Source organism: Pteropus alecto, unplaced genomic scaffold, assembly GCF_000325575.1.
Source record: "Pteropus alecto unplaced genomic scaffold, ASM32557v1 scaffold213, whole genome shotgun sequence".
NCBI classification, from domain to species: Eukaryota; Metazoa; Chordata; class Mammalia; order Chiroptera; family Pteropodidae; genus Pteropus; species Pteropus alecto.
In genome coordinates this window covers 6234897-6258627 of record NW_006434829.1, presented here as the reverse complement: position 1 = coordinate 6258627, position 23731 = coordinate 6234897, and the positions used below count along the sequence as shown (strand labels likewise).

The 23731-nt window shown below is 51.7% G+C and overlaps 1 protein-coding gene across 1 annotated transcript in view; it reads right to left on the bottom strand.

Annotated features, from left to right (window-relative positions):
- CUX2 (cut like homeobox 2) overlaps positions 1–23731 on the bottom strand; it is a 181757-nt gene that overhangs the window by 15541 nt on the left and 142485 nt on the right. The window contains 13 exon segments of the mRNA XM_025045507.1: positions 2746–2847; positions 3557–4231; positions 5367–5406; positions 5408–5470; positions 5563–5611; positions 6092–6150; positions 6249–6440; positions 9604–9708; positions 13350–13398; positions 14603–14669; positions 15765–15841; positions 17688–17811; positions 20864–20998. Coding sequence (XP_024901275.1) covers positions 2746–2847; positions 3557–4231; positions 5367–5406; positions 5408–5470; positions 5563–5611; positions 6092–6150; positions 6249–6440; positions 9604–9708; positions 13350–13398; positions 14603–14669; positions 15765–15841; positions 17688–17811; positions 20864–20998 — 1737 coding nt within the window.

Genomic DNA, 23731 nt, shown 5'->3' with positions numbered 1-23731 from the left:
CTGCTGAACTCTTCCCAGACCCTGAGTGGAAACCCCCTGGCTGGCCTACTCGTGCAAATGTTTCCCTCTGCTGTGATGCTGCCTTTTTATTTTCCCTGGTGCCTTGTTTCTGACCCTCCAGTTGCGAGAGCACTGTACAGGGAGTCAGGAGACTCGGGTTCTCCTTTGGGCTCTGTGTAACAGCACGTCTCCCCTGCTTTGGCCGTAGTTGTCCTGTCTGTTTAGTGGGAGACTAAACGATCTAATCTAAACATGAGATTAGATCATTCTTCTGGTTCTTTTCACCCAATATCATGTTTCATCCACGTCTGTAATCTATGTCTAGCGCACAGTAGTGCTTACTGAATGACTGCCTCTCTGTTGTTATAGGAGCTGACAAAGAAATTAGTGTATACACAGTAGGGTTTCGGTGGATTATGTGGGCTCCCAGCAGGGTAAGCCCGCCTTCATTCCCCGCAAGAACCAGGCAGGAGGAAGGGCCCTTGGGAAACTTGGCTCCCAGCAAGTAGAGGATTGAGAATCGAGACACTTGCTCTGAGTCGCCGCCAGGGGGCAGAGAACACTGCAAAATGGAGCGGGAGCACTGAAACCTGTTCTAAAGTCAGGAACTGTATCTCCGTGTTGAGTGGAAGGATGCAAATTGGTCCCTGGCTGCAGGAAGCCCCCAGACCAATGGGAGGGACAGCCACATCAGCAGAGTCATTTGTAACATGAACAAATGCAACAACAGAGCTACGATAATGATAATGTTGGCTGCGACAACAGCTAAGCTTCAGGGGCACCTTTTACATGCCAGGTCCCAGGCTGAGTGCTGGCTAGGCGTGGTCTCACTTGATTGATCCTCACGCAACCTTAAGAAAAGAGTATTAACACTGTCTTCATTTTAAAGATGAGGAAATGGAGGCACAGAGAGGCTAAGCAAACTTGCCCAAGATCATACAACCTATAATAAATAGCAGGGCCAGAATTTGCAGCTAGTCCAGTCTGGCTCCACTGCACCAAGCACACAGGTAATTCTGGGAGATCCAAGGAGGGGCAGTATCCAATCTCTCTGTACACGGTGGGAGGCTTCCTGGAGAGATGACTTCCGAGTTGAGTCATAAAGTATGAGTAGGGGTTGGTCACGTGAGAGGTGTCTGGGATGAGGATAAACGAGCATGACTGTAAACAGATCACGTGAGAGACATGGTGGGATCAGGAGGAGTCTGAAGACTGCAGGCCTTGCCGAGGAGTTGGGATTTTATCCTGAGGGCAACGGGGAGCCACGGAAGGATTCTTAGTGACATGACTATGTGTGCTCTAGAAAGATACCTCTGCCTCTAGGTGGAAAGTGGGGTGGAGTAGGGCCTAGAATGTCATTGGCAAGACTGGTGAACAGGCTATTGCAAAAGTCCCAGCAAGTGATGATGGTGGTTCACTAAGCTGGTGGCAACTGGGGTGGGGGATGGATAAGCTCGAAAAAACACTTAAGAGGGTGAGTGACCCCTAAATGGGGTGGCTGACTGGCTTCCAGGGGCAAGGGGTCAAGGATAGCCCCTCATTTCACTCTGGGTTTCTAGCACCATCTGTGACGGGTTCCTATTCCTCAGTAAGGGTTTGGGGAGGGAGTGAGTTCCACCTCAGACATGTTGAGTTTGAGATGCCAGTGAGGACCTTGGTGGGCATGTCCAGAGGGCAGTTGGCTTGTGGCTCTGGAACTTTTGAGACGAGTCTGGCCTGGACAGGGAACAATTTGGGTGCTGCTCTTGGTTAGAACTTCCTGGAGTGGATTAACTCATCTAGAAAGAATAGGAAAGTCAGAGGGTCTGGGGTGGAGCCCGGGGTAATCCTGCACTTGAAGGGCTAAAGGAAAAGTGCATTGTGGATCCACAGCCCCGTCCCTGGGACTGGTGAATACCAGTTACCTTTCATGGCAAAGGGGACTTTTCAGATGTGATGGAAGTTAAGAATCATGAAATGAGGGGATTACCCTGGATTATTTGGGTGGGCCCTACATAATCCCAAGTGTACTTTTAAGGGGAGGCAAGACAATGAGGGGAACTAAAGAGGTCATGATGCTGGACTTGACGGACGGAGGAAGGGGCCACAGGGCAAGGAACGTAGAAGGCCTCTAGAAGCTGGAAAGGCAGGGGAACGGATTCTCCCCTAGAGCCTCCAGGAGGGACGCAGCCCTGTCAACACCTCAACTGGTCCCGTGAGGCTGATCAGACTTCCGACCTTCAGCGCCGTAAGATAATAAATTTGTTTGGTTTTCAGCCACATAGTCTGTGGCTAACAGCAGCACTAGGAGAGGAATCCGGTGCCCCAGGAGAAGGTGGGGATGGCGTGGTCTGAGAGGCAGGAGGAAGCTGGGACAGCAATGTCTCCTTGAGGACTAAAATGTAGAGGTGTAAGAAGGGGGACGTCCATGGTCAGGGCCGAGGCTCAGGCCTCTGTGTGTCTGTGTGGAAGGTCCCGTGTGATTCCTCATTACTGCACCTCCTGAAAGCTGAGGACATCGGATGATCCAGACCGGCGCCGCCAACTGAACTGTGTGACGAGGGACATGTTCTGAGATGTGCTCTCCCATACGGTTGCCACTTGTCACCGGTGCAATGTGGCTAGTGAGGCTGAAGAACCGAAGCTGTAATTTTATTTAATTTGAATTAATCCGAATGGAGACAGACATGTGTAGCTAATGGCTCCATATTGGATAGCAAAGATCCAGCACTTTCCAGGCCTAGATACCTCACCTACCATACTCACCCCCCTTCTGTGACTCAATTTCCTTCTTGGCCTGCTCCAGAATGCTCTTGATGGCGTCATCCGAGCCTGTCTCTGGTGTGCGGATTCTCGGGGTGATACTGCCTGGAGGAGGCAAGGAGGCATCTGTTGGGGGGACTTGCATGTTAGGGGCCAGTCCTAGGAGCTGGGTGTGGTCAGTCCCAGGAGCAGGGCCAAGGCCAGACCATGAGTGTGTGGCAGAGTGACCACTGAGCTAGTCTGTATGGCAAACTGTGGACCTGCACGTGATTCTGGCTTGAAATAATAATAATAAAAACAACAATGATGGCAATCATCAATATAGCTAACAGTTGTCAAGCTTTATATTCATTTAACCCACCCTTGGAGAATGACAGGGAAACAGAGACACAAAGTGAGCTACCTGAAGTCACCCTGTGGGTGGAGGGCAAAGTTGGGACTCAAATTCAGGTGTCTGTGAGGTCAGAGCTTGGGCCCTTCACCTGGATTACCCCCAAAATCAAGTCTGGCAAGGCTGTGTACCCAGGCTACTTGATGGATGGGTAAGCCGAAGCTTGGACGTACTGTGGGGTCCTTGGGGCCCAGCCTTTTCCCACCATTATCAGCCTGAGCTGCCCCATGAGAGCCAGGTGGGGAGGAGAGGGAAGTCACAGGCCCCAGGAAGGAGGGGAGGATATATTTCCTTATTTTATAGAGGGAGAAACTAAGGCTTAGAGAGGCGAAGCCTCTTGCCACAGACCAAACAGATGGAAGTGGCAGAGCCAGCCCTGTGCCCCGGGCTTGGCTGTGGGACAGGCCCGTGGCCGGCACTCACCTCGCTGCCGCACCTGGATGGTCCTCAGAGCCAGCACATTCTGCTCATCTGACAGGAACTGCTTCATCTTGATGAAAGGCTCCTTGCCCTTCACCGTGAGCTTGCGCCAGGGCTTGGGCCGGGCCAGGATCTCACTGACGGAGCCTTGTGACAGCCCCAACACATAGTGGCCAAATACTCGCTGCCCAATGTTGTGTTTGAGCAGCTGCTCCTTCACCTGGAATGCGATCTCCGCTGTGTCCAGCTGCTCCTCCTCTGTTCCGGTCCCCGCCCCGGCTGTGCTGCCCACGCCACCATCGGCCGGCTCGGGGACCCCGGGCGGCTCAGGGCCAGGGGCTGGAGTGGCAGGGGCTGTGGGGGGCTTGGAGCCGTAGAAGGCCGGGGGGAACACTAGTAGGCCACCTGCCTCTCCCTTGAAGGTGGCGGGGGGCATCATGTGCTTGGACAGCAGTGCGTCCCCTGTCAGTCTCTCCCCTGAAGCCAGGCCGGGGAAGGGGGACAGCGAGAAAGTCCGTGGGCCATCAGGGCCCAGACCAGGGCCCAGGAGGGGCTGCCCGGGGCCTGGGGACAGGGGGTCTTCTGGCCCTGGAGGTGGCGGAAGCTGCGAAGGGGACGGGTAGGACTGCTCCGTGCCCAGCGAGTCCTTGATGGAATCGTCCTCTGAAGGGTCTTCCTCTAGAGAGAGACAGACAGAGGGAGAGAGGAGAGACAGGGAGAGGGAGTAAGACAGAGAAGCAGACAGCGGGAGAGAGAGAGTGACAAGGAGAGAAATAACAAGATACAGAAAAACAGACACGAGAGAGACAGACAGGAAAAGAGAGGCAGAGAGAAATGGTAACAGAGAGAAACCACGCACGCGTGAGAGACAGAGACAGTGAGCATCAGACAGAGGGAGACAGGCAGAGACAGAGCGAAAGACAGAGAGGGAGAGAGAGAGAGAGAAAAAAGGGAGACAGTACAAGATGGAGCGAGACATACACGAGAGAAATTCAGAGGGAGAGAGAGGAAGTTGGGGGAAGAGGGGTGGGGAAGAGAAGTGCTATAGGCGCCCAGCAGTACTAAGTGCCAACAATGGACGTTTGGGCCAGCAACCCCCTTCCCCATTCTCAAATCCTCATCCTTCGAGTCCCGGAATAAACGCTGGTTCCAGGGAGCCCTCCCCCCCACCATCAAGAACACTAACCAGACACTTGTTACGGGCCCAGCACCTCACCTGGGGCAGGGATTTCAGCCTGATCCCCCTTCCCCCAGCAGGAGGGTCCGCTCCCAGGGGCCTGCCTGCCTCATACCTGCCCGGCCTACGCATTTAGGCCCTGTCACTGTCCCCATTTTACAGACGAGGAAACAGAGGCAGCAGCGTATCTGATGGGCCTACACAGCTGAAAGGTCGTGGACCCATTGTGTGGGGAGAAGGTACAAGAGGCCGAGAAGGCAATTTAGGAGAACAACGTCTGGAAGCTACTCCCAGCAGTCTGCTGTGGGGTGCAGTGTGAACGCCCTCCTTGCCCCGTGACCTCATCCTACTGTTCATGAAGGGTGGGGTGAGTGGAGCCTTTGGGGGCCTTAGCAGGGCCTGAGTGAGCCGTGTATCCTTGAATGTGGGCGTGGGCTTATGTGGACACCTGTGGGCCAGCCGGCTTAGCCATGCATGGTGCCCAGCTTGGTGCCAGGCGCTTCATCAGCATGCACCCCTTTCCTCCATCGCTCTCCTGCCCATGTGGAAGGCAGTGGTCTGTGGGCATGGAGAAGGCCAGAGATGCGCGGCAGCCCCCACCCAGCCCCTCAGCCCCTAGAACATCCCCTTCCCTACCAGGGCTGCCCAAGAGACAGGGCTTCTCCAGCAGGATTTAATTTCTGCGCAGGGAAAAAGGCCTCCTTTGCCATGAGCAGCGAGTCCTCGTGCTTGGCCATGCTCTGAGGAGAGAAGAAGCCGGGCTGAGAGGGCGTGGTTGCTAGAAGGCTCTCAGGTCAGCTGGCCCTGCAGGGAGAGGGGAGGGGACACTCACCTGGGGGAGGCTGCAGGTGCTGGAGGCCAGTTTCATGGCTTTCAGGATGCTGCCGGAGAAAGCGGAGGGTATGAGGCCAGCTATGCTCTCTGGCTAGGGGAGGGGCCTTGGGAGAGGCGCTTCCAGCTCATCTTCCCTGATGGAGAAGAACTGCCCTCACCCCCCAACCCTGCACAACCCTGGACTCATTTTAACAACAGCTCTAAGGACCAGGCTTGTGAACTGGTTCCCATGTTACCTGGAGGGGTGCTGCACTAACCGACTCCACAAAGGCCAGTTTGAGCTTATCTGAACAACACATCACTACCCCCACTACCCCCACCCTATTATAGCTCCCACAATGAGGCTGCCTTGTGTGTCTTCCTATGGGCAGCTATTGATGGCAAAGGACCAAGCATGACACCCAAGGTGCCAGTGGAGAGGAGACAAGGGCACCATGAAGTGGGGTCTGGTAGGGGGAAGGAAGATGAAGAACTCTGCCAGCCAGGGAAGAGGGCAGGGGTCAGTGGAGCCCCACTCTGCAGAGTACCTCAGCTCTGTTTTAATTTCTTCATAGTCAGACTGTGCCTGGAGCTTCTCTTCCAGCTTCTAGAGGAACAAACAAAGACAGTGAAGCTGGGACTGTCCTCCTGCCAGGGATGCCCCGCCCATCTCCCGTCTGCCCACTTCCTCCCCCCAAGACCTGCCTCGATGGCCTCAGACTTGGCCGTGAGCTGCCGCTCCAGGTCGGCAATCTGGTTGGCAGAGGCCTCCTCCAGCTCCTGCAGGGAGTTCTGGAGACGCTGCACATCCTTCAGCAGCCGCAGGATCTCCCGATCCTTGGAGGCCAGGGCAGCCTCAAGCCGTGAGCCTGAGCACAGCGCGAAGTTCACCTTATCCTGAGGACAAAGTGGGACTTGAAGGAGCTGAGAGATATGGGGCAGGAGGCTGCAGGGCTGGCCTCCCCACTCGAGTCCCAAACATAATGGGAGATCCGTATTTGTGGTAGGACTCTGGTGCTGTGCTCCCCAGTGTGACTCAGCCGCTTCTGACAGGCCCGTAGCTTTCCTCATAGGATGGGCCTTTGCTCAGACAGGTCCTATCAGCCTGGATGCCTTTCCTTCTATTCTTGAAACTAAACTGGGGGCTGGGGGGGGGGCGCGGGGAGGGGCAGTGAGCAGGGAAGGTTTTATGGAGGAAAATGTGTCTAAACCATGATGAAGTTCAAGAAAATGTTCATAATTTGGAAAATTTCTTGGTAGAATCCATTAAAGGTAAACATTGGTTTCCACTCGTTGGTATATATGCAGGAGAAATACAGGCGCCTGTGCACCGAGACACATGGACACCAAGACAAAATGTTCACAGCAGCCCACTCTGTAAGTCCCTAACTGGAAACCCTCCAGTGTCCACCAGCAAGAGGATGTGGACACACTGTGGAACAGTCACACAATGGAATACTACACAGCCATGAAAATGAATAATCTACAATTACTCCAACACAGTATGGATGACTCTCCCAGATTTGGAACAAAAGCAGCCAGACACCAAAGTTTGTGTGTGTGTGTGTGTGTGTGTGTGTGTGTGTGTGTGTGTGTTTCAATCAACATCAGATACAAACCCATCTGTGCTGTTAGAGGTCAGGGGGTGGCTCTCCCTGGAGAGTGGTACCTGAAGGGGGCACATGGGGGGCTTCTCGGGGCCTGGGAACGTTCTACTGATCTAGATGCTGCTTATGGTGCGTGTTCATTCTCGGGGCCTGGGACCGTTCTACTGATCTAGATGCTGCTTACGGTGCGTGTTCATTCTGAAAAATTCAATGTGCTGTACACTCATATGTACATTTTTCCTTATGTATATTATACTTCAATAAAATATTTGTTAAAAAAGAACAACAAAAAAGGAAGTAGATAGCTGGGTGAGGAAGTGGAGGGGACAGGCTGTTCCCGGCAGAGGGAACGGCGGAGACAAAGGCTTGGGTTTGTAACATGGGTGTGGGTCCCACCCCAGCAGGGTGTTCCCATTCTAAGCAATGAGAGACCCACAGAGTTAGACCTGAGACCTTGCGGCCCAGCCACAGGCCACATTAGCAGTGGTTCCTTCCTCCTCCTAATTTGCCACCAGCCCCAAGATCCACAGCTTCTCTAGGTTCTAGAAAATGGTCCCTCTGTCCCGAATAAAGATGGAGAGGTTGCTGTTTGAGGGAATCTGAAGTCAGGCAGTTATAAAGGAACCTAAGAAGTGTTATAAAAACTAAGCAAAACAAAAAAACCCCACCACTACCAACCCCGGCTATTCTTCCATGGAGATAAATGCCAATTAAAACAGGAAGCGGATGCCATTAACACATTAAATTAATTAGCATCGAGCGCCACTGCTGCGCTCAGAAAAGCTCGCCCCCAAACCAGCAAAATTCCCTGTGGCTGATTAGCACAGGCATTTGCCGGGTTCCACGGGGCTTAATTAAGAGCCGCTGGCAAATTCTCTCTGCGGCCTCCTCACGAGCTCTCTCGCACTCAGTCTCTCTCGTGTTCACTCTCTGTGTCATGCAGACATCCAGGCACGCTGACACACACACACTGCCTCCTAGGACACACGCAGGTGGACACACCTACAGACATAGCACACACCGACAGGCATACCTGCCTAAATACTCACGCTGACACGCACACACACACACACAGAGGCATCAAGGAGACACACTCATATGGACACATCACCAGACACACACAGACAGGTATGTGGCTCAAAAAGGCTGCATGCTCTTGTGTGTAAAACCAGACACATCAAACACTAATAGTAGTAGCAGCAGCAGCAGCAGCATCAAATATTTACTGAGCATAGACTGAGCCAAGTACCATTTTAGGTACTTCACATGCAGTCCTCTCAATAACCCTGTAATGTAGATCCTGCTTGTACAAGTGAAGGAACTGAGGCACAGTTAGATTAAAGTTGTAGTCATTTGCCAAAGGTCACGAATAGGCACACACGCACATGGTAACACGTCGCAGAGACACATGACGATACTCAAACAGACAGACACAGACACATGGGCCTGTGCATCAGGGTGTCAGCTGAGGTGAAAATTATGCTGGTCACTTCAAGTCCATGCGCGGAGACAGCAAATGACCCTGGCACAGACCTGTTGTTACGTAAGGAATCATGAATCTAATGCCTTTTGTATGTAGAGATCTGGAAAGTAGATGGACCAATTTATACATGGAACCCAAGGCTTTCTGGAAGAGGGACAGAGACACCTAACATGACAGACGGGTAGGTTGGGATGGCTCTGACTAAAATCTTTTGGTAGGAAACGACTCCAGGACCCCAAAAGGACACCAACCACGAGGAAAGAGAAAGACGCACTGACTAACGAGGCCAGACACAGGAACCTCAAGGTCGACGACTGAAGACTGACTCCTCGTAGCACGTGGCTCCTCGGAAACCACGCTGGAATCACCCCGGCATGTTTTGGGAACCAGTGACTGAGTATGAGCGTTAACCTCAGATCTTGGTATGAGGCCTCGCTTTGGTCAGGATCTGGTAGGGAACTGAGAACCAGCGGGTTGTCCCCATAGAGCCTGTACCAGTGGGAGACCAGCAGTCACCAGTGACACCTGGTGGCAGCCACCAAAACTGTACTGCTGTTCTATTGATCAAACTCATCCTTCTACCCGCTCTTGCAGAGCATCTGGCAATAGAGATGACCCTCTTTGGCCTGAATAGGTTCCTGGCATTCTTGGGACAACTGGGGGGGTATGGGGGCCTCCAAAGGAAGATAGCGGATTTCCGGTTAATCAGGATATACGGAAGCGTGAGCCTGACAAATTAAAAGAGCTGTAGCTGTATTCTCACCCTTGGTTGTGGCAGTAAGTCACAGTAATTATATTTAACTACACAATGACCTTGGCAATTAAGATGCTATACTTACTGTAAGCACACAGAGATCCACATGCATCCATCTGCACAATTTCACAAAGACGTACACGATCAACCCAAATAGTCACACCCACAAACATGCCCTTTCCCAACCTTTCCCTCTGGCTCCCCAACCATCCTTACCCCACTGGGTCCCTGAGGGGAGCAGCAGGCCAAGCGGATGGAGCTGTTGACAGAGGCGAGTTGTTCCCGAAGACTTTCCACCTCCCGTTGTGCAGCCTCGGCTCGCTGGGGAGCAGAACCGGAGAGCATGGTTAAGAGGCGCGCTGGATCATCTCAGGCGCAGGGTGGGCAGGCAGGGCTCCGAGGGTCCTACTTTTTGGGTCCCTTGTTTGGCTCTGTGTTCCCTGGGGTCCTTCAGATCCCAAGAGGAGCTAGAACATTCCCTACCCGCTAAGGCAGAAAGGAAGATGCTGCCTTGATAGGACTGGCAAGTTTTTACACACTTCGAGGCTGCTTCTGTCTGCTAACGTTTGTCCCGAGCTGTGGAGTAAATCCTGGATGGGGCATCTGCTGAGGTGGCTCCCCAGCCCTTCAGCTGTTGCAGGCCCCTGGGCAAGTCACTTCTTCTCTCTGGGTCTCAGTTTTTCTTTTGTGAAACGGGAGAAATGAAATACATCTACTGCAGAGGCATGTTGAAATACTATTAAATTAGAATGAAGCAGTTTACTGAATTGGGTCTATGGTAGATCTTAACTCTTCAAACATTTCTGAGGAAAAAAGCCTGGGAGGAAGCATCTAAATGTGAACAGCTTCCCTCAGACAAGAGACTTCATCTCCCCAGCTTCAGTTTCTCTATCTGTGAAATGGGGATTATAAAAGCAACTCATAGAGCTATTTTTTAATTAAGTGATTTGGTAAAACACAACCCATTAGGCATCTTAGCTTGGTGCCTGACACATAGAAATGTGTCAATAACTGGTTAATTTTATAAACATCAACAGGATATGTGGGATCTTGAGCCATTACTTGGAAAATTAAAAGAGCTGTGGCTTTATTTTCACCCTCAGCTAGTGACACAGTCATAGTGATTATGTTTAACTTACACACTGACCTTGACAAGTAGGATGCTGTGCCCAGCATATATACACAGAGACCCACATACTTCATGGGCACATTTGTTAATTTATTTACTTAATGGATTTTATTATTTATTTTTGGTATCCTGCCTTGTTCCAGAAATGGTTCAAGTCAGTTTTGTTTTGGGAAAGGTTTTGAGTGTGCGGGATTATAGAGAAAATTATTTTTATATTTCTGCAGTTAGGGCTTTCTAAGCAAATATGACTGAAACTTGGGATCTGGGCTAAAAGACGAGCCCTGGAAGTCAATTTATGACGGATGAGCTGGTGAGAACTCCAGAGATCTATCTCCCTGGAGGTGTGTGCTTACATTTCAAGGCAGGGATGAGACCCAGACCATGGAGATATCCTCTGTGTTGTAAAGCTGGGTTTACAGCTACTAGTCTTATCTTCCCCTGGAGAGAAGAATTTGCATTCCAAATGCTAAAAACCCAGGATCCTTGCCCTTCTGTTCACCATGACACTCGAGGGATAAATTTCTATCCCTCTCTTAGAAGGTCCCTCCCCTATGAAATTACAGATTCATGTTTGGGGGGTTCCTCATCTACAGCGCAAACTCTGGTGCATGTAGGTTGACATCTGGTTCTCATCTCATCACCCTAGGGTAAGAACTGGGGCAAACTGGCATGGTTATTACTATGTAAGTAATAATATTGATCTGCTCTGTTCCAGAATCCTCTTGGTTCATGTTCAGGATATTAAACACCTAATTTGATGACATTTATTTTTTTTCTCCATACTCTCCATAATGAGCAGGTTTTAGTTTCATATTCTGAAAAAATAAACATTCAAAAAATGCTTCTTATTCAAACTGCTCTTAAGATCTTTCTTAGTTAAGGCTATTTGATTGCAGAGATCCAAAAATTTGATGACACACAGGACTGGCGAGGCTACAGGGATACAGGCCCTCTCCTATCTTGCTGAAGGGAGTGTAAATTGGTACAGTCCTGCAGAGGGCAGTTTGCCCACATCTGCCAAATTATAAATGCACAGACCCTTTGCCAGCAATCCCACTTCTGAGAATTTACCCGATACAGTGGCTTGGGCATCTATGAGATGGTATCTGTACTCTTTTATTCCCCACAATATTGATGATGATGGTAAAAGATTGAAAATACCATAAATGTTCATCAATAGGGTACTGGTTAGACAGGATTTGCGGGGCAAACTGCAGTCCACTGCTTGTTTTTTCAAGTAGTTTTGCTGGCACACAGCCACGCTCATTCGTCTCCATACTGCCTATGCTTTCACTCTACGAGGGCAAAACTGAACAGCTGTGACAGAGCCCTGCGAAGCTGAAATGATCTACTCTCTGATCTTGTACAGAAAGTCTGCCGTCCCCTGGGCCAGGTGATGGTGCGTCAGTCATGTGGTGCAATACCAGGCTGCTGTAGCACCGAAGGAATTGCTTTATATACAAACATGGAACGGGCTCTAAGATGTGGAGAAAGTAAGGTTCAGGAGGGTGTGTACAGTATACTACTGTTTTTGTTTTAAAAAGGAATAAAAATAGATATATTCATGAGCTTGTGAATGGACTCCTGGAAGGAGACCTGGGAAACTGGTAAGATAGGCTGCCAGTGGGGAGGGGAGACAGTTTCCCTGGTATGCCTGTATGAGCTTTTTCCATTTCGAACTATGTAAGTGGATCACTTATTCGAAAATTAACCAAAAAATGTTATTCTTTTCCAAGGACACCTGCCCTTACACCCACACTGCCGTACCTCCAGGCCTTTGCCTCTGCTGTGCCTCCTGCCTGTAATGCCTTCCTCAAGAGAACAGCACCCAGGCTTTAGAACACAGCTGTGGTGTCTTCCTCCAGGAAGCCTTCCTCAACTACCCACAGGGAAATGACCACTTGCCCTGTCACATTGCTGGCCCCTCCTGGCCATGTCCCCGACTGGTAGCATTGCAGTGAGTGGGACAGAGATACTGTGGGCTGATGGGACCCCATACTGGACCTGCGTGGCCACATCTTATTGACTTTTTAAGTCCTGCCCAGCTTTTCCCACTGTGAAGCTTTTCCCACTGTGACGGCAACACATGTGAAGTTGGAGGAAGGCAGGCTAAGGAACCCCATTTATAAACGTAAAAACTGAGACTCAGAGAGGCTAAAGGGCTTGCATGGACCCTGGCTGGGACTAGAAGATGGGTCCTCAGGGAAGACGGTCCACCCAGTGCTTGGCTGGCATGGCTGGGATCAAGTAAGGAGGCTGGAGGGGACCCCAGGTGGGAAGGGAGGGAGAGAAGCAGACCCGGGCTTGCCCTGCATCACCACCCTTGGCTTCTTACTCAGTATGGTTGTGAGAGACCCAGGTCCCAGCTTGGCCTGGGATAGCCACTAAGGGCGGGGATCACTGATCACTGCTCTGCTTCTGTCCTCTCGCTGTCCAAAGACACCTGGAGAAGCCTCCTGCCTGCTGCGCAGGCTGCCTCCTGGCCTTGACCCAGGCTCTTCCCTGTCCTGCAGTGCCTTCCCTCCACAGTGTCGATTTATTCGTCAGGTCTCAGCTCCATGGCCCTTCCTTTGGGATGTCTTCCCGATCCCTGACTACAGGTCAGGTGCCCCTTCCCTGACTTGCCGCCTGGGTCGCCCTAGTTCTGATTGTTCTGTCTGTTCTCTCGCGCTCTCTTCTCCAGGAGCTCAGGGACTGGGTCCCAGACATCTGACCCCAGAACTTTGTGTGGCATGTAGTTCCATCAATACTGATTGAGCTTAGCCCTGTCCTCCTGACCTGGCCCGAGATCCCCGACAGGGGCTGAATGAGCCCTCAGCACACGTCTCCTCACCTGATTCGCTTTCTCCAGGTTGGTCATGATCAGGCCGACTTCATCTGCCCTAAGACAGAAAGATGAGGCCCTGAGGAGGGGCTCTGGCCATTGCCAGGGCCCCCACCCATCCTGATACCACAGCCCCTGCTTGAACCCAAGGGTCTCCCAATGGAGGGGTGAGGAGGCTGCTTTCCATCCTTTCTACTGGGGAGAACCCAGGCTGCAGGGAAAAGAACCCAGGCTACGGAGAAATGGGAATGGGGCCTCAGTATTGCAGCCTAGCTTCTCGTCTCCACCAGGGGCCCACTCTCTGAAGCTGCCCATCTCAGCCTTCGTCCCTGCTGTGCCTTCCACCTCAAATGCTTTCTTCAAACAGGCCCCGAGGTTTAAAACCCAGCTCCCAAGTGCCCTCCCAGGAGGCCTCTCTCAACCCCTGTGGCGCTCATTCGTTTATTTTGCTGTCTCTCTCCCTCCAGCACTGAAGGGGTCAGGACAGGCCCCCTCCACCTCGGTTGCCCTCTGCCTGGTGTGGGGTGGGGGCCAGAGGAGGTCTGTGGGGAGCATTTGGTGACTCAAAGCCACACGTGTGCTTCACGCAGGTCAGGGCCCTCTTTTGCACGAGCTCTTCCAGCCACCCAGAGCACCCTTCCCAGTGCTCTTCACATGGCCATCTCCTTCTCATCTTTCATTCTGAAGCGCGTCTCCTCAGGGCAGTCCTCCCTGATGACCCTCGGTAACAGGACCCACCCCTTCCTGTTATTCTCTCACTGCTCTAGGTCCTTCCCTTCACGGCATTACCACGTGCCCAGAACAGTCTTGGGCTCAACGTGTCTGTGAAAGAATGATCACTGCACATCGGCCGGCGTCTGTCGGGACCACGTTCTAGTGTTTCCTACAGGGACCCGGAACAGCACTGGGTACGCGGCAGGTGCTAAGTAAGTATTTGTGGAATAAGTGATGTCTTAAATCCTTAGGGAACACTGAGTCTAGAATCGTTTCCGCGAATGACACGGCCCCAAGGGTTGGACTGTGGAGCTGGGGAGTGGGGACAGCCCCAGGAGGCTGCGGTGAAACAGAGGCCTCTGACCAGTAGAAGCTGCTTGGCCTGTGGCACGGAATGTCACACGTAGTCTGTGCTGCATGAATGGCGCAGCAAATAACCACTGAACAGCTGCGTCCATGGGGTTGGGGAGCAGAGGGTGCTTAATGAAACGGGTGCCTAAGGCAGAGGTCGCGGGGAGGCGGCGTACCTCAGCACGATGTTCACTTACTTGGATGCCGCCTCCTCATCGTATTTCCGTCGCAGCTCCAGCAGCTCTGTCTGTGTGGCCTTTAGCGCTGGAAGGAAATAAAGAGCCAGGGTGAGGTCACCTACTCCTGGGAAGGCGAACCTACTGCTTCAGGGCTGGAAAGGCAGAATGAGGCCTAGGGGAGTGAGGGAAGAACTTTCTCTTGCTTAGAAGTGGCAACAGGTAGTAAGTTTCCTGCTTCTAGCGCAGGGATTCCCAACTCCCCGGGCCGTGGACTGGTACCGGTCCAAAGCCTGTTAGGAACTGGGCCGCACAGCAGGAGGTGAGCAGCAGGCGAGTGAGTGAAGCTTCATCTGCGTTTTGCAGCCGCTCCCCAGCACTAGCATCACCGCCTCAGCTCCACCTCAGATCATCAGGCGTTAGATTCTCACAGCAGCATTGGTCTCTGGCCAATGCACTAGAGGGCTTCAAGCTGGCGGGAGGCACGTGCAGTGACCAGGGTGGGGAGGGCAGATGAGATGACCCCCTTTTAGTATTTGAATCTCAGGAGACCCAGACAAGAGGAGGGGCTGTTTGTCCAATGACCTGGGGTAGGAGGCCCCCAACATCCTCAGGTCACTCCAGGACCTGGGTGGGGCCATCCATCCATGAGCTCACGCACCCTGAGGTCTGGACCTGGTTGGGGAGGGGAGAGGGAGGAGCAACCAGGTCAACAAATAAATGTATATTATAATGAGGGATTTCTCATTAAATTCCAGATTTCTGATTTCTCTAGAGAAACTGAAGGGATTGGCCACGTCGGGCCATAAGGCAGTGCCTGGCCAGTGCTCAGCAGCAGCTACCTCTTTTAGACAAGGCCCCACCCTTCCCTACTGCTTCCTGAACCCGACTGGCTTGACTGTGTGCTGGGCTGCTGAGGGTCCTCCATCTACCACCCCAATTTAATTCTATCTCAAACCCTCTCTTCAGTAGCACAGCCTTCAGGGACTGCAGCTCAGACCCCCGTTGGGTAATATGGGTCTTTCCTCTGCCTTTCCAAACTCGTTCTTGCCCTCCTCATTCTAGAATACCTGAACCTGTGTTCACAGTGTCACTGAACGTAGTGGCCCTGTCCCACTCCTCCACCTTGACTGACAGGGCTGGGGCGCAGTGTGAGGGCTGGCGCCGCGTGTTAGATACATACCTGAATGTAGGACCCTGATCTTCTCCTCTGCCTCCCCCAGTCTGGCTGCCAAAGTGATCTGTACTTCCTGAAGGCCCCTGTGGAGAGATCGGCCCTGCTCATGCCAGCTCTGCTCACGTCCATGTGGATGAGCCTTGCCTGGGCCCCATGCCGGCTTCCTATTCCCCTCGACCACTCCCTGTTATCTGCACCTCTATCTGAACCACAACACATGTCCTTAAATGTGACATTCAGGCATTTGGCTGCCCTGCTGTTTGCTGACGTGTGGCCCCCATTATGGCTGGCAGTTAAGTTTCTGGCAGCATTTTCGGGGGAGGGCTACAGTAACCAGTGACCTTGCCTATCTGGGCCTCAGTTTCCTCATCTGTAAAATGGGGCTTCTGATGGGGTCTGTCTCCGAGGGTGCTGTGAGGCATGCTCAGTGTGTTACACAGCACCTTGTGTCCCCTCAGTATTGTTAGTTACTACTACTGTCCCGGGGAGGCATTTTTCCCCCTCCCTGTGGCAAGAATTCGGGATGCCCAGCCGGCCCGTTGGGGCCTAGCTGAGGAGTGATGCAAGCGCCGCAGCAGAGAAAGAGGGGCCCTCGCTGGACTGCGGGAGGGTTTAGGCAAAGCCTGGGCCTTACACTGCCTGGCTCAGAGACTCCTGGCTCAGAGACTCCCCGCTTTACCTCTGAACACACATCCTGCAGCCTCCTCCTCGCTCACTCCACTCTAGCCACACTCACCTCCTGCTGTCCAGGTGCACCAGCCATGTTCCTATCTTGGGGCCTCTGCACTAGCTGTTCCTCTGCCTGTAACGCCTTCTCCCTATACACCTGCCAGCCTCACTCTCTCACCCCTTTGGGGCCTTTCTCGCCTTCTCAGTGAGGCTTCCCCTAACATTCTCTTTAAAACCTCAGCCCTCCGTCCCGTTCTCCCCCTCCCCTGCTTTGTTTTTCCTCACAGCCCTTATCATCATCTAACACAGCATCTACTTCATCTGATTCCTTTGTGTCTCCCTTACTAGAAAGTAAACTCCAGGAGGACAGAGAGTTTTGTCCATCTGATTCACTGCTGTGTCCCTAAAACAGTGCCTGCCACAGCGGATGGGTCCATAAATATGTGGAATGAACAAAAGGAGGAATAAGTAAATAAATGAAAGGATAAATCTAATGACCACCATAAAACTATCCTAGAAATGCCCCGAAAATCCAGGTATTACCACGGCACCAACCATAAGGGCAACCATTTACTGACAAGCACCGCTCCGTGTGAGTGCTGGGCTAAGCATGTACAGCATTATCTCGTTTCATTCTCATAGAAGACTAGGAGTTGATACCACCTGTGAGGGTCAGTGTTATGTGTCCACTTGGATAGGCTACAGTACCCAGCTACCCAATTACACACTAATTTAGGTGTTGCTGTGAAGTATTCTATAGATGTATTTAACACCTACAATCAATCGATTTTAAGTAAAGGAGGATATTCTCAATCATGTGGGTCGGTCTCATCTAATCAGTTGAAGCTCATAAGAACAAAACTGAGGAAGAAGAAATTCTGCCTTGAGATTGCAGCACTAACTGCTCCTGACGGTTTCCAGCCTACTAGATAGCTCTACCAATTCAGACTTGCCAATCGTGTGATTTAAGTTCTTGAAATACATCTCTTAATTAATTTAAAAAATTCTACTGGTTCGTTTTCTCTGGAGAACCCTGACTAATAAACCAACATCTTCTAGATGGGGAAACTGAGGCTCAGAGTTGACCTGCCCAGGGTTGGTCACTGAGCTGCTCAGGTGGGGCTTGAACCTAAGTCTATGTCTCCATCTTCAACCTGCATCTGGATTCCCCAGGTGTTCTGGGCACGGGTGACTTTCCCGGTCCCACATCCCAGCCAGGTGGGGCAGCAGGAGGAGCCCTCCCGTTCCTCCTCCACTCACTTTTGTTTCTCTGTCTCATTTCTATGCAGCAAAGTTTCTGTCAGGAGGGCTTTGCCGGGAGTGCCTGGGAGGCGGCTCCCCTCGGTCAGCGTGGGCCCGGCCGGAGACGTCCCTTCTCTCTGCTCTGGAGGAAGGAAAATGAGGGAAAACACCCATTGCTGAGAGCGGTGTGACAGCCAGAGCTGCTTTCTGCAAAACAGATCTATCAAAAGCACTGTGAGAAGAATCAATTTCCTCGACTCGGTGTTGGAGAGAGCACAGCTGTTGGGATCTGCCGTCACCGAGGTCTGCCGGGTTGCAGCCACGGCAGGTGTGTGCGTGAAAGTCAAGTTCCCACCGTGCCAGCCTCACATGGCACACCCAGAGGCTTCCTTTGCCCGCTCAGACCTGTTCCTGCCTCCTTGGCCTTATTTTTTTAAAAAGTCGTGATAAAATATACATAACATAAAATTCGCTATTTTAACCATTATAAAGTATATAATTCAGTGACATTTAGTATATTCACAATATTGTACAACCATTACCAGTAATTCCAGAATACCGTCACCACTTCAAAAGGAAACCTGTCCCTATTAAACAGTCAGTCCCATTCTCCCCTCCCCCAGCCTCGGTAGCCACCAATCTGCTCTCTGTCTTTGGATTTGCGTATTCTGGACATTTCATATAAACGCAATCACAATGTATGTCGTTGTATGATTGGTTTCTTTCACTATGTTTTCAAGGTCCATCTAGGTTATAGCATTATTGGGCCTTCATTCTTTTTTACGGCTGAGTAATATTCCATTTTATGCATATACTACAATTTCTTTCTCCATTCACTCGTTGATGGACGTTTGGATTGTTTGCACCACTTGGACATTGTAAACAGTGCTGCTAGTACACACTGGCGTACACGTTTTTGTTGGAGCGCCTGCTTTCAGCTCTTCGGGGTATATGCCTAGGAGCAGAATCGCTGAGTCACAGGGTAACTCCAGGTTTAACTTACTGAGGAGCCACACTGTTCTCCCCTCCCCACTGGTGATGACTCAGAAGCTCAGTCATCGCTCGCCTCACTGCAGGTGGCCTGGGGCAGGGCCCACATCAGGCCCACCTTTGCAGGCCCTGTGGTGGCTCATCCTAGGGACCAGTGTGTGCCTTTGGTGCTGAATTCGCTGTGGGGGAGAGGGTGCTCAGGGACAGCTGTTGAGGGTGGGGGCTCAAGAATTCCAAAACCTGGGCTCCTGACCTTAGAACCCAGGGACTCAGTTAAGTTCTGTCCTGGTTATTAAACTTCTACTGTGAGCCTGGCACAGAAGGGTGAGTGCAAAGCTGGCGGTTTGCAGCGCGAGCCCCTCGAGGGGCTGAGAGTTGTCAGGGCCTGGCTCGTTCACACACACGCGCGTGTGCAAACACGCACACACACACGCACTGGGAATTTTCTAGATACTGGGGCCACGGCAGTGAACAAAAAGACAAAGTTTGACAATCATGGTGCAGAGTGACAAGTCCTCAAGGAGAGATGCAGCGCAGGGCTGAGGTTAAGAGCCCTTGGTCTGAATCCCCACTTGGCCACCTGCTGTCTCTGAGACTTGGTTTCCTCATTTGCAAAATGGGGCCTCCTCAGGAGGTTGATCCAGAAGACAGTGAGATGCTGTGTGAACAGCACATGATGCAGAGCAAATGCTCTCACGAGACAGTTCCCACAACCACCATACAGAAGGAAGTTCGAACTCCAGAGGAACCTCAGAGGAAGGAGTGACAGTTCTGCTGGGGGACCTCAGAGGTGTCTACATATGAGCTGGGGGTGAAGAACTGCTCATTCCTGGCTTGTCAGGCAGGATGGCTGGGCAGGTATTTCAGGTACAGAAACAGAGCTGGCCAAGTGCTGTATTTTAATCGCCATAAGTCTCTGCCCAGGGCCAGGCACACGGTAGGTGTTCACAAGTTACATGGCAGGGGAGTGGGGGCTGTGAAATGGGGGGTGTGTGAGGGCGGGCATTTCCTGAGAAGCAACTTTGTGTCAAGCTTTCATCTGACAGGCCTCAGCACATTTTATTCCCGACAGACCAAACCTGGTCCACTACCCGTCTTGTAAATAAAGTTTTATTGGAACCCGGCCACACCCACTCACATACATATTTCTATGGCTGCTTTCATAAAGTTGAGTGGTTGCTACAGAAATTGTATGGCCTGAAAATCCTGAGATATTTATTCTCTGGCCTTTTATAGAAAAAAGGTAACCTTGCAGGTCTCTGAGGTGAACCCTACTCATTCAACCCTTAGACGAGCGACCCTATACCTGATGCTTCCCTTCTTCACTGTTTCGTTCCTTCCCAGTCTTTCTCACCACCTAAAATCTGAAATATTTTACTAATTTACTGGTTGAAAATCAGCCTCTCTAGAAGGTCAACAGCACAAGGGCAGGGTTTTTTGTCAGTTTCGTTCCTGGCTGTGTCCTCAGTGCCATGGCAGTGCTTGGCTCGCAGCTCAATAAATACAGAAGAATCAGATGATAATCAATGGCTTTCACACGCCTGTTCCCTCCCCTGCCCATGGTGAACTCCAACTTTACCTACCACACATAGGTAACCACCACGCTGAATTTTGTTCATCATTCTCTGGCTTTCAAACATTTTTATCACAATAGATGTATACCTAAATATTTTTAGCTCTGCTAGTTCTTGACTTGTTTCATCTGGGGTTGAGACAGTGCTGTGTTCACTACATCCTGTTTCTCCCTTCTCCGGGGCACACAGCCAGACTGCATTTCCCAGCTTCTTCTGCAGCAGAGTGTGGCCATAAGACTGAATTCTGGACAATGGGATGTGGTCAGAAGTGATATGTGTGCCACTTTCATGCCTGGAGTGCATAAACCTTTGTGTGACCCTCTACACACTTTCTCTGCCTGTTGGCTGGTTGTCAGCTTTCACTCTGACTCTGGATGTCTCAAGCTGAAAATGATAGGACCATCACAGTGTGGGTCCCTGAGTGACTGCATGGAACATCCCCTGCAATTCCCCGCCCTTCAAATGTATTAAGCCTCTGGGATTTGGGGTTGATCTGTTTCACAGAAGGGTGCCATCTTGCATCTAAAATCATGAAGTGAAGCTCCCTGCGTCCCCAGGGTGGCTGAGTTTGGCTGCCAAACACCCAAAGATCAGTTTATTATGTTCATCCTGTGAAGGCCTTTTCAGTACCTTTGGAGCTGAGGAGCTCAGGGTGCCTCTTCCACAAGGTGTGGAAGTCTTGCCGTGGCTGCCCGCTGGGGTCGAAGCTGGGGGGCTGCAGTCTGTCGTCTAGGTTGCGCGCTGCCTCAAACACAGGCCCGGGGTCTGCAGAGAGAAGAGGCCAGGAGTGGTGGTGGGGGCTGGAGGACGCCCAGGCTGAGGCTGTGGGGCCTGGTGGGTCCTTCCACAGGGAGCAAGGGTGGGGGGACCATTCATGAGAGCCACCTGGAGTCACTCTGATGGCTCAGGGGAGCAACGTGAACTTTCTGAATTATGAGGAAGCAGCTTTCTCCAGGCACCTGCCCAGAGGAGTACGTGCCATTCCCATGGACGTGGGGGCCCCATCCAACTGGAAATAGTAACAACTGTCACAACAACTGCATTTTTCTGAGTCTACGATGCCATCTGTGGCAGCCATGAGATTGTGTCTTACATGCCTCCAGCCACAGGGAACATCACTGAGCAAGGACTCTGCTCTGAAATCCATCACTCTGAGGCCAGCCTTCCCACAGGTCTTTCTAGACAATGCCTGCAGACAGCGAACGTAGAGACAGACCTGATCCTGGGGACGTGGGATTGCTCTGAGGGTAGAGAACTCCTCCATGGCCTTGTCCAGGGCTTCTGCAGGCTGGCTGTACATGGTCTGGATGCTTCCACCCAGTTCCCCACCTCTCTCAGCTCCCTCCAAATTTTCATTCACCTGTTTCCCCGCCAAAGCATCCTTGCACACATAATCCTTGGGGGTGCTTCTCAGTGGACCTGGACCAACATATCATTTGGGACATGCCGGGCTGATAAAATAATGGCTTTTCTGAAAATGCACACCTGGATGTTAGATGCTTCCTCATTTCCCAATAGCTAAAAGGAGGAATGTGCAGGTCCTTCTGCCTGAAATTCTGTTGCCTCTTCTGCCGTCACCTAACGAGCACTTCCTCTTTCTTCAGATCTAGAATCCAGCACCTATTCTTCCAGGTGGCTTTGGCCAACTCCCCACCTAGGGCAGGTACTAGGAACACCTGGATGATGCCAGAGATTGGTCTGGCATCATCCAGGTTACAAAGCCCATCTACGGGAACAGGTTCCCATGATGCTCCCAGCATCCCCTGGTCAACTCATTTTCACAGATGAGGAAACTGAGGCTCAGTGAAGCCAGGTGACTTGCTGAAGAGTGGAGGTGAGATTTAAGTCTGGATCTTTCTCTGATGCCACAAAGGCTTCCTGTTGCAGTGGTGTAAACATTTTAACCCCAGTAGCTGCAAGCAGGTGTTCATGGGGGTCCCAGAAAGCCAAGTCCCCCTCATTCCAGACCAAGGGGACTGGGTCTGGTCTGCAGTCCTTTTGAATGCACAAGAGCCCTCACTCTTCCTGCTTCCTCCACCAGGATCTGCCAGCAAACACTTGGCCACTGCTCTCTGCTGGGGAGCAGAAAGATTAAGAGCACGGACCCTGGAGTTGGATCCCTGGGTCCTGGTCTAACTCATACTTGCTTCTTGGGACTGCTGTGTGACCTTGGCAAAAAGACACTAATAACTCTCTGTGCCTCACTGTAAAAGTACCTACCTCATGGGGTTGTAATAAGGATCCATGCAAAGTGCTCAACATGGCGCCTGGCACTTGGTCAGCTGAGAACAAATGGAAGCCCTGGCTAGTCCTGCCTTTCTTAGCTCCAGTCACACTGCCTTCTCTCAGTCCCTCAAATGCACCTTCCCACCCCAGAGCCCTTGTACAAGCAGGAGCATCTGCCAGGAACACCCCGCCCTCCCCTACCCCTTTCAGCTAGTTGATGCTTATTCGTCTTTGCAACTCAAATGACGCTTCTTCCGGGAGCCCACCTGGACCAGTCAGTCCTCCGATACAAGCTCTCCCAGCCACCTGCACCTTTCCTTCTCAGCGCTCATTGTACTTACAATTTTCATTCATTTGCAAGTCCAACTAATTAACACACTGGACTGAAACTCCACCACCAAAGCCGGGACTGCATCTGTTTCTGCTCCCTCCCTGGACCCCTTCTGGATGAACGAAACCTGACCCAGTCTGACCCAGTAAATATCTGCCGATGGAAGAAGTAGAGCAGGGCCTGTACGCAGGGCCTTCAGGTCTGGCTGGAACAAGGTTGATTCTGCATTTTCTCTCTCCTCCTGCCTGCTTTAGGCGGTGGTAGGCGCGGACAGTGGGTGTTTGTGCCGAGGTAAGCAGGTGCGCGGGGAGGCCACCGTCTTTCCTCTGTCAGCACTCCCCCCACGGTCCGTCATTTGCGGGGCCTGCTCAGCGGGGTATGCCATTATGTCTCCCCGGGCTGATGTAATTATACATTGACATAATTAACCCAGCAAGCGCATTAGGCAGGCCAGCTAAAAATTCATCTATAATTATTTGTTGTGTGCATGCTAATGAGTCCATCTGCACTGCCTTTGTACAACACGGACAAATTAATTTACAAGTCTGGATTTTTTAATAAGTTCAAAGAAACGCTTCCTATTGTGTCCTGGTTTCTGAGAAAAGGAGAAAAAGGCGATGAGCACTTGCCGGGGTCAGGGAAGTTAGATAAACACGGGAGGGTGCAGCTCCACCAAGCGGGCCATGGAGGGCCACACAGGGCTGGCTCCGGTTCCAAGGAGGTGGAAAAGACCCAGCTTGTGGCTCCCGGACTAGCTGGCCACAAGCTGGTCCAAGCCAAAAGATTATACTCAGGTGATAAATGATGTCACTGACCCCATTCCCGCGGTCATGGATTACGGTTCTGTTCTGCTTGGAGGTCCTGCAGGTCACTCCGTGCCACCATGTGCGCTCTATCCAGGGGAAGCTGACCTCAGCTGGCCCCTGGGGAGGCTGCAGGAG